The sequence below is a fragment of the Cydia pomonella genome, chromosome 7 (genome assembly GCF_033807575.1).
Source record: "Cydia pomonella isolate Wapato2018A chromosome 7, ilCydPomo1, whole genome shotgun sequence".
In the NCBI taxonomy this organism is placed as follows: Eukaryota; Metazoa; Arthropoda; class Insecta; order Lepidoptera; family Tortricidae; genus Cydia; species Cydia pomonella.
This window is the reverse complement of record NC_084709.1, coordinates 17,837,623-17,853,781: the sequence shown is the minus strand read 5'-3', so window position 1 is coordinate 17,853,781 and position 16,159 is coordinate 17,837,623. Positions and strand designations below refer to the sequence as shown.

The 16,159-nt window shown below is 37.7% G+C and overlaps 2 protein-coding genes across 3 annotated transcripts in view; both read left to right on the top strand.

Moving 5' to 3' along the window:
• Positions 1-3,322, top strand: part of LOC133520038 (uncharacterized) — a 54,738-nt gene extending 51,416 nt beyond the window's left edge. For both annotated transcript variants that reach the window (XM_061854298.1, XM_061854299.1), the window contains 5 exons: positions 147-698; positions 1,089-1,283; positions 2,138-2,400; positions 2,482-2,667; positions 2,747-3,322. In XM_061854298.1, the coding sequence (XP_061710282.1) occupies positions 147-698; positions 1,089-1,283; positions 2,138-2,400; positions 2,482-2,667; positions 2,747-3,209 (1,659 nt within the window). In that variant the 3' untranslated portion in view covers positions 3,210-3,322. The remainder of the gene's footprint in view (positions 1-146; positions 699-1,088; positions 1,284-2,137; positions 2,401-2,481; positions 2,668-2,746) is intronic.
• Positions 3,323-9,539: 6,217 nt separating this feature from the next.
• On the top strand, positions 9,540-15,882 carry LOC133520037 (uncharacterized). The gene is made up of 2 exons (XM_061854297.1): positions 9,540-15,531; positions 15,827-15,882. Exons 1-2 carry the CDS (start codon positions 10,849-10,851, stop codon positions 15,869-15,871), a joined length of 4,728 nt encoding a protein of 1,575 aa, XP_061710281.1. The 5' UTR covers positions 9,540-10,848; the 3' UTR covers positions 15,872-15,882.
• The last annotated feature ends 277 nt before the right edge of the window (positions 15,883-16,159 follow it).

The window sequence follows — 16,159 nt, the reverse complement described above, 5'->3', positions numbered from 1 at the left end:
AATAGCCACGAAAACAGACCACTTATACATTACGTCAATAAAATGTTTCGTGTCATTGCTTTCCGGTCCATTAGACTGTTTATTTTTTTTATCTTATTTTTTGTACACTTCTGAGCATGTATGACAAATATACTGTCACTGTGCAGGTACAACTAACAGTAGAAGCTGTTGCAATCTGTGGAGACGAACACGTGCTCCCGCCACTCATAATCTTGGACAGAGACGAAGAGGAACCACACACTAACCTCGTCGTCCTCGACAGCGAAGCTCAAGCAGATTGCCAGTTCAGGCTGACCAATCGCTGGCCCCTGGACCAAGATTGGCTCTACGTTGACAATACTGGTTTACATGCAAGAGCAATCGATCGAGAAGACCCGCGAATAGCTTTCATGGCATTGTCGCAAGTTCAGGTGGAACTGGTATTGGAATGCGCTAGTGACACACAGAGTCGAGCTAAGCGGTCTACATTAAACCCCAGACTAGACTGGCTCGGACCCTACGAATACGGAAGCAACAGATGGATACTTACTGACACAATCTTATATAACTCACGAAGAAGCTTCGTCAACTTGATAGTTAACGATATTAACGACAACTACCCCATATTTGTCGGCAATGAAAACGAGCCCATTATATGTGGGTATCCTATTCCGGAACTTGAAGATATTGTGCTCCCTCGAGCTTTAGCAGAATTAAAGGTAAAGTTAACTTTCATTTTAGAATTATATTTGATATGAAAATTGGGTTTGATTTACATACTAACGTAACCGTAAACGTAATTTTATACTTTAGGTAAGCTTTTTCGGTAACAAATACCTAATGTGAGATTAAAAATACGCACCTAACATACAAAGGTGGCCATTTACATGATTCCACGTCTTAGACATCAGCACGCACCTAAATCTCTACTTTGAATTTACCCTTTGAGCGTAAAACTAATTTCCATACCAAATGTGAATCCAGTGAGTTAATGTTTAAGCTGTTATTGCGAATGCTCCCGCAAAAAAGTCACGCATCATTTCGTGACTCCAATCTCAAGTTTCAAGGATGAATGTTCATGTATTTTATGGGATATTGAATTACATCAGGCCACTGACGCTGACGTGGGTGAGAATGCGGCGTTGTCGTTCTGGAGTGCGTCGGAAGTTTTGGCGGTTGCGTCAACTACGGGCTTCGTCCACCTCAGGGATGGAGCCAGCCTGTCGCAAGACCAGCGCCTCATTGTGTCAGTCACTGATCTTAACGGGAGGGAAGATGGTCTAACTACATCTATAGAACTTTTGGTAATTCTTACTTATATATAGGTACTATATTGTTAATGTTAAACTCGTCGGTGGCCTAGTCGTTCGGTAGTGACCCTGCCTATGAAGCCGAAGGTCCCGGGTTCGAATCCCTGTAAGGACATTCATTTGTGTGATGAACACAGATATTTGTTTCTGAGTCATGGGTGTTTTTTATGTATATAAGTACATATGTATTTATCTAAATACGTACATACGTATATCGTCGCCTAGTACCATAGTATAAGCTTTGCTTAGTTTGGAGCTAGGTAGATCTGTGTAAGATAGACCCTAAATATTTAATTATTAAACCAAAGCCCATTAACAGTTTTAAAGTATCTGAATAATAGGTTACTTTTACCAGCTCATTCATAAAACGCCTCTGTCATTGTGTGACACTTTTAGTGTGGAATATGAACAAACGAAAAAAAACTAAATAACTTCATATTATATTAAAAAGCAAGGTTTTAGCATAGATAAATAAGTACGCTTACAGTGCTCACTCTTTTCATAAATAAAAACCTATTTATATCTAATAAGTTTTAAGCGAGCTTTACGAAAACTAAAACTAATAAGATAAGATTCGAGTTCAAGACTTATTAATAATAACTTTAACCATACATCTCATACAACTTATTATTAACAAGTAAGGATAGCCATGTATTGAGTGACCACTCTAAGCTTACTTATATACTTATTTCTCTGTGTTTTATATTAACTTGTGTTTGATTTAGTTGACACTATGAGCTAATCATCTGGGAAAAAATAAATGGAATCATTTATGTTCACTTGTCAATAAACAATCATTAGGTACGGGTTGGAAAAACCTATGAGTATATTTAACTCTCTCATTCTAGGTAAAACTATTAGATACGAGTCATATCGCTGTGGTCACTGTCCGCAACGCATTTTTAGACCAAGAGGAAACTATTTTGGAAAATCTGAGTTCAGCTGTGGGGTACGAGGTCAAAGTCCTCAGCTCCGCGGTCATATCCGATGACCCAAGCGATTCTGCGAATACAAGACGCAAACGAGAAGTAACCACCGAAGGAGCGTCATTGCAGCTTTATGTATACGGCTTAATTGATCGCGAACCGGTGGCCGTTGATCGGCTTACAAAGTAAGATATATAGATATAATAATCAATTCGATTCACTATTCCAAAAACGTTTTCGTTATTAAAAATACCTTTTAATTTCAGTGACATAACAGACAATATAATAACCGGGGTTGATGTCACGAGCACAGTATCTCTGGAAGATTATCTAGAAGGCCGCGAGATATACGGCGGAGGACGTGATACAGGTCTATTAGTCGCAACAATAGTCTTGAGCATCCTGCTCTTCATACTAATGCTGCTTATTGCCTTATGGTTCTTCCTCAGATGGTAAGAGTACAGTTACTAACATATTTGCTTGTATTATCATAGCTCAAACTAAATCACGTTTTCACGTCATTGCTTACAGGAGAAAATCACGAAATTATGAACAGTTCAGTGACGCTAATAGTTTAGCCTCTCGCGATGAACCGTTGGAATCACCCCAAAAGATTGACAGTTTGAGAAAACCAAGACTCAATATAGATGAGTTGAAAAGAAGTGAAAGGAGGCTTCAAGAAATGCTTGACGCTCCGGTTGAAGAAGTTAAACCGAAAGCCCAAACCTCGCAAGTAGATCCCAAAGATTCAGTCGACACAGTAATAAATATGGCATCGACACGTGCCACCGACGTTACACTGCCCATAGTAATACAATCCATAGACAAGCTTAAAGACGACGAGCATTCAGGAGAGGAAGATGAATTTGGCGAAAGGAAAAACAAGAGCCGGAGAAAATCAGTAGTTACCTTTAACGAGAATGTGGAAAAAATTATTCACGTAGAAGACATTCCGGATGATAATTCATCGGACTTAGAAATATACAAGTTTTGAGCTGCTATTAAATACAAAAATACATGTAAATAATGTTACTAAACTCTTTTTATGTTTTAATAATATAATTTAAACGTTTAATCTGTTTCCTTAAATAAATTCATTAGTATGCACATCCTTTTGTTAAAATCCAGAAGCGTGAGTAAGCTCGAGCCAACGACCTCTCACCGACTAACAGATGTTATCACTTTTATTAAATCTCAATAAACACTGTAATTTTTATTAAATCATTTACTTACTTCAATCGATAATTCGTTCAGTCAACAAGATTATAAATACAAACATCGTCATTTAGCTAATACTAAGATTATGACATGAGCCGGCAAATAAGGTGAATTTTATTATGCTGTTTATTACTTAGGTCATACTGAAAGTTCCTATAATCTCAAAAACTGTAGTAGATACGCACATTTTGGTATTGTAATCGCTTTTCTGAACTCTTTCTGATATTGCGCACAAATTTTGTTTACGATGAATGAATTAGACGGCCCATTTTTCCTCTGACACTTTTTGTATCAGGCGGTTGTGGGGTATCTATAATACTTATTCAGATTCATGTTTTCTGACGTACGTGTACCTATGTAGGTTTTATTTTTACTATGATACCTGAGGTTATCTGAATTTGGTTTGAGATTAGAGCGTTGTTTTTTAAAGACTTGCTTCTCGGTTATCGTCCGTAAGATTAATACAAAAGCGACTAAAATTATAATATTATAATCTATTACAAACAGATGCACGAGAAATGGGCTTCATTATAAAATAATAGTAAAGCCTGATATATTATCTTTGTTGTCGACTGAGAGCACATTGAAAATCGTATAAAATTCTGAAACGAGAAATTTCTCGGATTAAAATGATAAAAACGCTCGACATATAATTTCCTAATCGCTGGCATTCTGGAAATTGTACCACAAAAAAGACAATGAGTTGTATCTTCAAAAATAAACATTTTCTTTCACTGCGTGATCTCTAAGAGGGTTATTGTAGAAATTTTCAGTATGGCCCACGTAGGAGTACATATACCTCTGAATACGTCTCATAATAAATTCATGCGTAAGGCAGTGTGAACTGTACCCCTAGTGTAAATAAAATCGATTTCCAAACGTGACGTACGCGTTTGCGTTTAGTCTCATTTTGTATTGGATTTCGAAAGAGCGCGTCAAGCGGGACGTTTTGGAAACTCAAAATCCTATACAAAATGAGACTTAACGCAAACGCGTTCGTCACGTTATGATGTCGATCAAAGTTACACTAGGGGTACTGGTGAGTAAACGATAAAATAGTAAAGTCCGTCTAAGGTAACTCTGTAGCAACTTTTTAGCGAAATTAGTGTAGCGTGCCATTATAAATGTGGTATTTTAATTTCCTCGTTTATGGTGTCAATTTCACTCTCGTTGCTTGCCAAGTCTTTATAATTAGACCTAGTTAGGATGGGTGACGATCGGGTAGCCAAAAGGGCTTACTTGGGCCGACCAACTGGACGCCCCGTCCTGTTGTTTATCCTAAATATCGCTGGGCGGATAGAGTGGAGTAGTGTGCTTGGCGTTGGCGAAAGCTGGCGTAAATCCGCTCTGGACCAAGCAAAGTAGCGTGCTCTTGTGTTGGAGGCCAAGAAGTCTCATTTTAGCTGATCGCGCCAGCAATGTAAGTAAGTATGTAGCTTAGACTGGCTTGTTTTATAGTTATAGCAACCTACCTACCTATTGTATTACGTCATGGATTATTTAAAACACACGGTACCAACCGATATAAGCAAACAATAAAACCGTACCCAATCAAACGAGAGTGTTTCCCCATTCCCGTCCAGACTCTTGGGATGTGACTATGATTGGCCTCGACCTAACAAAGCCTTTCTTATGGGACAGATATTTCAATATTATATTGTTACGTTATAAAAAGAACCCTCATCTTTATTTTATCGAACGGCGAAGCTACAGCATATTATTACGATTATATAAATGTTATCTTAGTTTTTTCGAATCCTATTTCAATAAATTTTAAGGATATGACACTTAAGCCACGCCCGCTATCTCACAAAATACGAGTATGTTAGACACCGTATGACCGGACGAATACAGTTATCTTTCGGGCGGTTGCTTTAATGGTCATTTAAATTATTATTCGAGTCACAGTCGTTTGATAACATCTGAAACATGTTTAAATTTTGCAATTATGTCGATTTTTTTAAGGACTTAACTTGTTCAAGGGCAGGGCATTTTGTGAATTTGTATTTAATGAAGACAAACAACGTTAAAATGCGGCTTAGTTATGGTTGCTTAAAGAAATACCGGACCGGAGCCTTTTCTTAACGCAATCGTCGTAATAAAGATTAACAGAATTACTAAATCTAAACACATACTTTATTATTTATTAGAAATTTGACGACCAGTCTGGCCTAGTTGATAGTGAACTAACTCGATGGTCCCGGGTTCGTATTCCGGTAAGGGATTTATTTGTGTGATGAGCACAGATATGTGTTCCTAAGTCATGGATGTTTTCTATTGTATTTAAGTATTTGTATATTATACATATATATCGTTGTCTGAGTACCCACAACACATGCAATCATGAGCTTTACCATGGGATTTAGTCAATTTGTGTAAAAATATTCCTATTAAAATTTTTTATTTATGTAATATTAATGCATCAAACTCTCCAAACATCAAAACAACAAAATTTAAGTAAGTAAAATCTTAACCAGGGTGCGTTGCCATCGTGCCAATCGTTAACGCTCCGTAGCGAACGAAACGCAACTGTCACTGTCGCGCTAATGCAAGAGTTATGGACGGAGATGACTACGCTACGCTACGGAGCATTAAAAATTGGCACGTTAGCTAAGCACCTTGACTACCTACAGTTTTGTGATCCCTCCTCTTTTTCTTTTGAAGCTATATCCCTATCTGCTATACCTACATATTTACCTATAGCTATATCAAGATAACAGTATTTGCCTATATCTTAATATAGGTACAATAGACTGCTAAAATCATTAACCATCCCGAAAAGTCTAGTGAATAGGCAATGGAAATTCGTTACCAACTATCCTAATGAAATCCCTTAAACAAAAGCCTAGCATGTAACTAAATATACCCATTCCATTTTCATAGCCTCAGAGTAAATACTGGTTGTAACACATTGCATTAAAATTCATAGTCATTTTTATGGTACATACCAAACAAACAACCAAGTGGCAAACTTGTGTACCTATCTAAATTAAATCTTTTTAACGAATACCGCATGAAACACAAACTAGGCATGAAATATAAAGAACCACCAGATTTGAATGCCACTGCAGGTATACAAATATGATAAATATACAGCTAACTAATATGTGAATACGAAACGCGAAAATACAAGCACAAACTCCCGAATTCCTGTTCAATATGAACCCGCCTAGCGAGTTCAGGATAGACTACGAGTTATTACTACTTATTGGTATGGACCGCTATCGAAGTTGACTACCTAGTCAACTTTCCACGATCCTTGAAAACTTTGTTCAATAAAATAAATTTATTTATTGTAATTTTATTTGTTGTTGTTGTTCAGTGAGTTTATTCACTGAATACAATAAATAAATAACGGTGATGATTTTGACGTTCTAAAATTACTTGCCATTTAAAATCTTCGTGGCTTGACAATGTAGTCAAGTGGTTTAAAGGAGTAAGTAGTGATAAACTGGTATTTGGGCCAAAATACTTTTTATGCCTGATAGAAATTGTGTACAACCTTTGTTTCATAAAATAAATGAATTAATAAAAGATAACATTTTATAACTTTTTATATTTAATTCAAAATATTTATAATGTATTATACTATAATGTACTATCAACGCTGCAGCGAAGTTTTCACGATATCTATATTATTAATGTCAATATTTAAAAAAAACATGGGATTTACCAACAACAACTGCGTTACTTTACCAAAACCAAAAAAGAAAAAAGATAAATTACAGAAAAATATAGAATTTTATTAAAATGTTATGTATTGCATTATAAGTTAATTGTATTATATTTGAAAATGAGTGTCATTTTCTCATAAGTTTCGAGAATTTATTGTGTTTTATGTAATATATTGATTTCAATAAGAAAAAGGCAAAATTTTAGACATTAAGAGGAATTGCCAGCTAAGCCCCTTCTCAAATCTATTTGATAATTTTAGGTGAATATCTCCGTCGCGTTGACAGAGGCGGCTCCTAAAATGAATGCGATAAGGACAACTGCAGCTAAGACGAAAAATCCTGCGTAAAAATCTCAGAAATCGAGGTTTTGTTCTTGACATTTCCCTCCTCGAAAACTTAACATATCGTATTGAAATTTTAGGAACAGAATAATAAAGAAATTGCCTGTCTAACCGTTTGAAGATTTGCGTTTATTGTTGCCTAATTTGTATCTAGGCGTCTGTTTACGGCGCATTTATTGGGACAAGAATTTCAAAAAAAGCTATACGTACGTAAAAAAAAAACATCTAGGGCCAAAATCCAGAGGAATATGTCGAGAACGTTTATATTGGAAAATTATCACTAATATTTCCGCTCAAAAAGTATTTTGGCCCATTTATCTACTTGTTTTATTCTTGGATCTGGAAAGACACACGCACCTCGCCGCAATTTTTTTACTTCGTTAATTAAATCAATTCAAATACACCCCTATTTTTAATAAAATTAATTACTCGTACCTACAAGGTAATTAAGGAACATCAATCGCTGTCACTAAATTAGTAGGGTCGACACCCGGTTCAAATTAATTATTGGTGCTTCCTGTGTTCGACCTGGGGGCCTAGCCAAGATGACAAATGAACAGAAAACGAGACGAAACGCTATGGTCTCTAGACAATCACCATCTCTAGACTTGCACCTACTCAAGGAATAAACGATCTCCACCTAGCCGACTTACCTACACCCATCTGTATTTGTTCCGACTTCTGTGCTTCAGAGTATACAGGGTGATTCATGAGACGTGAGCAGGACTAAGCCTACACAATCAGTAAATGTTAATGAACCGTTCATCATCATATTTAAGTAAAATAATCTCGCTTTATTTCTGTTATTTAACTTTTTGGGAAGGACAAATTTGATAATCTACAATCATGGACACCCTACAACACTTAATTAAGAAAGATAAAACCTCTTTAACCGTTATGATAGCAGTTTGATTATGAAGAAAACAAAATGTCACACTTGAGTGAGATACGATTTTTCAAAAGTAACCAGACTCCGATGACATTCAATTTGTCTCTTGTTATGGATAAAACAAAGAGGGTGACCATACATGGCGTAAATAAATTAAAACATTTAACAGTAAAAAATAAAAGAACGTTAATCTCACAAATACTGGTACTAAACAGTTGCTTATAACTTACTGAATGCTCAAGCTTGATCCTGCTCACGTCTCCTGAATCACCCTGTATATTTATTATGTATTGTGTAAGTATTTATTAATAAACATTTTATAATTATTACCATAAAGCTATCTGGATTCTGATGTTATTATTAGAATTTATTTTTGACGATCACACAGATTCATATATTCTGACATGAATGTAATTTGTAATGCAATCGTATGTTGGGTAATAATGAATCTGAATCTGAATTATGTCTCAGTTTTCTTATAAATAAATAAATATTATAGGACATTATTACACAAATTGACTAAGTTCCACAGTAAGCTCAATAACGCTTGTGTTGAGGGTACTTAGACAACGATATATATAATATATAAATACTTAAATACATAGAAAACACCCATGACTCAGGAACAAATATCCATGCTCATCACACAAATACCTGCCCTTACCAGGATTTGAACCCGGGACCATCAGCTTCGTAGGCAGGGTCACTACCCACTAGGCCAAACCGGTCGTCAAATAATAAATAATATAAATAATAATAAATAAATAAGTTTAACAGTCAAGTTGCATAATCAAGTCTTAACCCATTGAGACGATGATTACCTAATCCCTCTGGATTCGAATATCAGAATTAATACCTATCCACTCAAACTTCTACGATCCTTCACAGAGTGATCGAGATTATAGATTATGACTGTTAACGAGTAGACGCTCAAGAAGAAGAATTATTGGTTTTGGAACGAAGTTTCTTATCGGACGCTAGGCGAAAAAAAGTGTAAGATTTTTCCCTCACGGCCCATTTTATTATATTCTTTTATTTAAATTCTTTCTCGAAAATACTTGAGTATCCCAATTTCAGTGATACTTATATCCTATAGTAGCGCAGTTGGCAAACAGCTGCTTAGAAACAGGTGGAAACAGTGACGACCCGGGTTCAATCCCAAACGTGTATGCAGCAGTGTAAGCAGTAAGCTTAGCGATGTTTGTTAACGCGCCCCACTCGCGGACTCGCTGATCGGGTCCCCGCCTCCCGCGCTCGCTCCCCGCGGGCCGCCACCGCCGGCCCGTCGCCTCATCGCGCGCCGGCATTTCATTCCTCCAGCGCTCTCGGCCAGAGCGCGCGCGCACACCGCTAATCAGTGCTCGCGATACACGTACCTATTTTTTATGTAATTTAATCGCTCAGACCAATATACGGTTTTAAAGTACAATTTGGTGTCGTCTTCATCATTTACGAACCTTCGTCAACAAGTTTCGAACCGGATTCGACGCAAAGCAACTTTAAAGACGCCGTTTCGACGAGGTCCATCAAACACAAAGAAGATAGCGCGCCTGGCCGAGACTACAATCGCCATTTTTATAACATCGGAGTGAATCACCGCGAGCCAACCTAAGCTACAACTACTACAATAAAGCGAAATTTGTGAAGTCATCGTCCTGCCCGAGAATAAAGAAACGAGACATTCAAAACCAGAAAAGGGTTCCACAAACCAAGAACGGCTCCACATACCAGGAAAAGGGTTTGCAGTGTTTATTTGTGAGTCGTTCCTATTTTATTTCTTATTGCGCAGGTATAATTTGACCACCTTTATTTGGTACTTATTTCTTTAATTTTCAATTTAATTCTCTTCTAGCTACTAAAATCACATTCCTGTTTCACGTCACCCAACTCTTAATCAGTCTACATCTTAGTTAAATCGTAATATTTTTTTAATATTCCTTTTTAATTTACAAGCTTTCTTATCAAGGTTAACATTCCCGTTCATATTTTGGATATTTTTATTACAGTTTCCGTAAAATTAGCTTAAAATTAGTAACCACATTTCAAGGCCTAATTAATTGTATTGCAACCATTTGTGCCAACCGTGTGCCATCATTGCTATATTTTAATATTTACTTGGAATATTTCAGAAATCTACACGTGTTCGTATTTGTACCTACACGTAACCAAGCCGTGCCGGGGCCGGAGCTACAGCGTGCACGTGCACGTGTACACCTGCTTCCGTCAGTGTTCGCGCTTGCTTGCCTGCCTGCCTCCGCCACGCCACGCCACGCCATTGCCTCTCGCACACGTGCTATTTGCAAAATTTCAAAATTTACGTATCGCTTCACACACTATATTATTTCACATTTTTTTTAATTTAAGCACTTGCTAATCACATTTTCCTATTGCAGCTGGAAATTTGAATTCTATCGCCATTTCTATAACTTTTAACTAAATTTTCACTTTCTATCACAAATCTTTTGTTTTCTTTAAAAATTTGATTTTTTCAATACTTCACGCATTGCCAAAATGGATTTAAAAAATCTCAAAAAAACACGTGCCTCTTTCAAATCAAAGCTTACCATATTTAAATCATATTTAGAGCCTCTTTTGTCATGCCATACGCTAAATAATTTGCAAAATCATGAGCTGAATACCAGATTCATTAAAATCCAAGATATGTACAATGATTTTGATTCAGTTCAAACTGATATAGAAAATTTGACGGAAATTCCAGGTGACGAGCACACAGAACGGGAAAATTTCGAGACAAGCTACTTTGGTGCCTTGGCTGCTGCGCAGGAACTGCTCAGCAGGCACACCGCGGCTGGTGCTGCTTCTGCGGCGCCTGAGGACAATCTGGTAACGGGTTCCAATGTCGTTACTGCACTCACAGGTGGGCCAAATATTAAATTACCTACAACTCATTTACCTACCTTTTCTGGGCGCTATCAGGACTGGTTAGAATACCATGATACCTACAAATCTCTCATACACGATAATCAATCAATTCCAATCATCCACAAATTTCATTATTTGCGAAGTTCATTGAAAGACGGTGCTTCACTCGTAATTAAATCACTAGAGTTCTCGTCTGATAACTATAAGGTCGCATGGGATTTGCTTTGTGAACGTTACACAAACGATAGAATATTGGTAAATAATCACTTAAATGCATTATTTAACATAAACCCCGTGCTTCAAGAATCTTCAAGGGCCTTACGAAATACCATAGATTTAGTCAATAAAAATCTCAGGGCTTTGAAGACTCTTAATTTACCCACAGAGCACTGGGACATCCTCATAATCCACATGGTAACTAGCAAACTCGATTCAGCCATTTTGCGCGATTGGGAAACCGAGCGCAATAATATTAAAAAACTACCAACATTAACGGAATTTACCACTTTCTTAAGAAATCGCGCAGATTTGCTAGAAACCATGGAGGAGGCACAAACACTAAATAAACCACGTCGACACAGCGACATTACTCACAATCGTCCTAAATCATTTCTTGTAAACCATGCTCAAAATCAGACTCAGTATAAATATAAGTGTCCTGTTTGCAAAAATAATCACTCAATTTATCAATGTACTAAGTTTAAAACAATGCCAGTTGAATCCCGCATTAATAAAGTGAATCAATTGAATCTTTGCACAAATTGTTTGCGATCAGGACATGACGAACAACGTTGCAGACTGAGCTCATGCCGGCTTTGCACACAAAGACACAATACCATGCTACATATAAACAATCAAGCAAAGGCAGACCCTAAGTCTTCCACATCCAAACCTAATGATTGTGTAGCATCACCAACTCTAAAAGAGCATACACAAGCTCCACAACAAATTACAAACAGTGCTGCTTTATGCTCCACGTTCGGTAGCCATCGTGTACCGTTATCTACAGCTGTCATCAACGTCAGCGACTATGATGGCCACACACACCAAGTTAGAGTTCTCTTGGACAACGGAAGTATATCTAGTTTCATTACCAAAGATCTTCAAGCAAAATTAAAATTACCTACTTATTCCACTAGCATATCCGTCACAGGGTTAGAAAAGAAAAGATCAAGCATCACCGAACATTGTGATGTAACCATAACTTCACGTACGCAAGACTACACAGCAGAAGTCAATTGCTTCGTTGTCCAAGAGATCACTGATATGATTCCATTCACCAAACTAAATTGTGATTCGTTCACTATTCCCCCTCACATCCACCTAGCGGACCCGAACTTTCACGAGCCATCCGAGGTGCAGATGCTGCTGGGTGCAGAACTCTTTTGGGAGTGCATTACATATAATCACATATCCCTGGGCAAGAAAAAACCCGTCCTAGTTGAAACAACACTCGGATGGCTTGTTGCAGGTTCTATACATACACAAAATTCTAAACAAAAGCAACCCTATACAGTCCATTGCAATCTAATCAATAACATTGAGCTCGATGCAAAACTAGACAAGTTTTTTGAACTAGAATCAGTTCCATCCACTCAACAAATCCACACTAAAGGTGAGAGTGAATGCGAACGCATATTTACACAAACAACAACCCGCCACCCAGATGGTAAGTTTGTTGTCACAATACCATTAAAAGAATCTCCTGAATGTTTGGGCGATTCTAAAACACAAGCATTACTTCGATTTCAAGCATTAGAGCGTAAATTCAAGCGCAATCCAGAATTCAAACAAAAATACATAGAATTTATTGACGAATACCTAAGATTAGGTCACATGTCAGAAAACACTGACATACATACCAACGAAACTTCATATTTTTTGCCACATCATGCAATTTGTCGCGAATCCAGTCTAACTTCTCGCTTGCGGACAGTTTTTGATGGTTCTGCAGTTTCTAGCTCAGGGAAATCATTTAATGACATACAATACGTTGGGCCGACTGTACAAGACGATTTGCTAAGCATATTAATTCGATTCCGACAGCATAAATTCGTAGTCACTTCAGATGTCCAAAAAATGTACAGACAAATCTATGTAACTGAAAGTCAAAGAAGTCTGCAGCAAATTCTTTGGCGCTCAGACACTTCACAACCAATCAAACAATATAAATTAAATACTGTCACTTATGGGACATCCAGTGCTCCATATCTTGCCACCAGATGTCTTGTGCAGTTGGGTCAAGAATGCGCAGAAAAAAATGTAAGTGAAACAATCTTACACGATTTCTATGTAGATGACTACATCTCAGGAAATGATGACAAAGCCACTCTGTTAGAAACATGCAGAGGCGTCATTAAAACACTAGAAAGTGCTCATTTTCATTTAAGAAAGTGGCGTTCAAATGCACCATCATTACTAGATAATTTAGTTGCAGACAACAGTAGCGATGAACTATTTAAATTGGACACAGAAAATCACTCGAAAACCTTAGGTTTACTTTGGTCATGTCAATCTGATGAGCTGCTGTTCTCTGTAACTGAAAATCTAAAACCCAAACCCACTAACAAACGCAGCATTCTATCCACCATTGCCACGATTTTTGATCCTTTGGGACTAATAAACCCATGTTTGCTACCAGCTAAACTAATTTTACAATCCTTGTGGGCTAAAAATATTTCTTGGGAAGGTCAATTACCCGAGGACATCGAGGCTCAGTGGAACAATTTTGCTAAACAAATACCAGAAATAGTCGAAATTCGTATCCCGCGCAGAATAATATGTGATTTTTACGTCAAGGTCGAGCTACATGCTTTCAGCGATGCCAGTAATAAAGCTTATGCATCATGCATATACCTACGCTCAATTTCCAATACAGGACAGGTTAGTGTACATTTAGCATTAGCCAAAAGCAAAATTGCTCCACTGAAACAGAAATTAAGTACCCCACGCTTAGAATTACTAGGGGCCCTCTTATCGATACAACTAGCAAAAAAGGTAAAAAATTCACTGCGCTTGAATATCGATTCACAGCATTTTTGGTCTGATTCAACTATAGTTCTGTGCTGGATAAAAACATGTAAACAACAATTAAAACAATTTGTCTACAATAGGATCACAGAAATCAGTAACAACTCTGACCCCATAGATTGGCACTATGTACCCACAACCTTGAACCCTGCCGACATAGGTAGTAGGGGTCAGAGCGCATCAAACCTCAAAAATTCACTTTTGTGGTGGGAAGGACCGCCCTTCCTTCATGAAACGGAAATACAATGGCCTACTCAACCTCAAAACTTAACTTTAGAAAATTTGCCTGAAGTCAAAATACAATGTCACGTTTCAACTGAACAATGCGAGGATAATTTTACCTCTAAATACTCAAACTTTTGTAAATTGCAACGTATTGTAGCATACATGAATAGATTCGTTCATAACTGTAAAAATGTAACAAACAAAAATACAGGTCCATTGAAGGTGTCAGAGCTTAATCTGTCTTTACAAATGTTGTGCAAACAAGTGCAGACTGACAAATTTAGCGAGCAACTCTCGCGTTTGCTAAATAAGCGCCCACTTTCTCACAAAGATACTCTGTTGAAATTTAATCCATTTGTAGATACTTTCGGAATTATGCGAGTAGGCGGTAGACTTGCAAGTTCATATTACGATTATAACACAAAACACCCTATTTTATTACATGCATCGCATCACATCACTAAAATATTAGTACACCATTACCATCGAATGTTGATGCACACTGGACCACAGCTGATGCTAGCAACATTACGTCACAGGTACTGGATAATTAACGGCCGTAACCTTTGCAGACAGACTTCACAAAGCTGCATTACATGTTTAAGATACTCGGGTAAAACTCATCAGCCAATTATGGGCAACTTGCCACTGCAAAGGGTACAGTCCGAATATGTATTTGCTAACACATCCTGTGACTACGCTGGGCCAATCCTGATAGCGAGCAGAAAGGGTCGTGGTTGTCAAACGAAGAAAGCATATATAGTTGTTTTTGTTTGTTTGGCAGTGAGGGCGGTACACTTGGAGCTCGTCACTGATTTGACAGCCATGGGCTTTATTGCCGCTTTAAATAGATTCATAGCCCGCAGAGGCAAACCAGCCACCATTTTGTCAGATAATGGTACTTGTTTCATAGGGGCTTGTAACGAATTAGCAAAGTTCCTTAAAAATAATTCTGAAGAAATAACGTCATATTCAGCTACAAAGGAAATAGAATTCAAATTTTGTCCTGCTTATAGCCCACATTTTAATGGTTTGGCGGAGGGCGCAGTTAAGCAGGTAAAACATCATTTAAAACGAGTTACCTCAATGGCTCACTTAGATTATGAAGAGATGGTTACATTTTTGGTTCAAGTTGAAGCTTTGCTTAATTCTAGGCCTTTAACCCCTATTTCATCTGATCCGTCAGATCTTACTCCTCTCACCCCTGCGCATTTTTTGATAGGCCGAACGCTCACTATGATACCTGCTCCCTTGGTGCAAGACTCGCCGATACATACCCTAACGAGATATCAGAGAATAGAAGCACTAAAAGCGCATTTTTGGAAGCGGTATTATAAAGAATTCATTTCAGAACTGCAGGTCCGAAACAAATGGCGCAGGGATGGAGGCCAGCTGAAGCTTGGCGAGATGGTTCTGTAATTTAATCGCTCAGACCAATATACGGTTTTAAAGTACAATTTGGTGTCGTCTTCATCATTTACGAACCTTCGTCAACAATGTTATTTAGCTTATTAATTTAGTATGGGTAGCACATCTTTGCTGGTGAATTTCCAATATGACTTGGAACTCCGGTAGCCGTCTAAGTCTAACGTTCTTACGGTAGGTGTCGCTAGGGTCCCCTAGACCCATATGGTGGAAAATTTGCTGCCTGTGGATGAGGTCTTGGTGGCTCAGATGGCAGAGC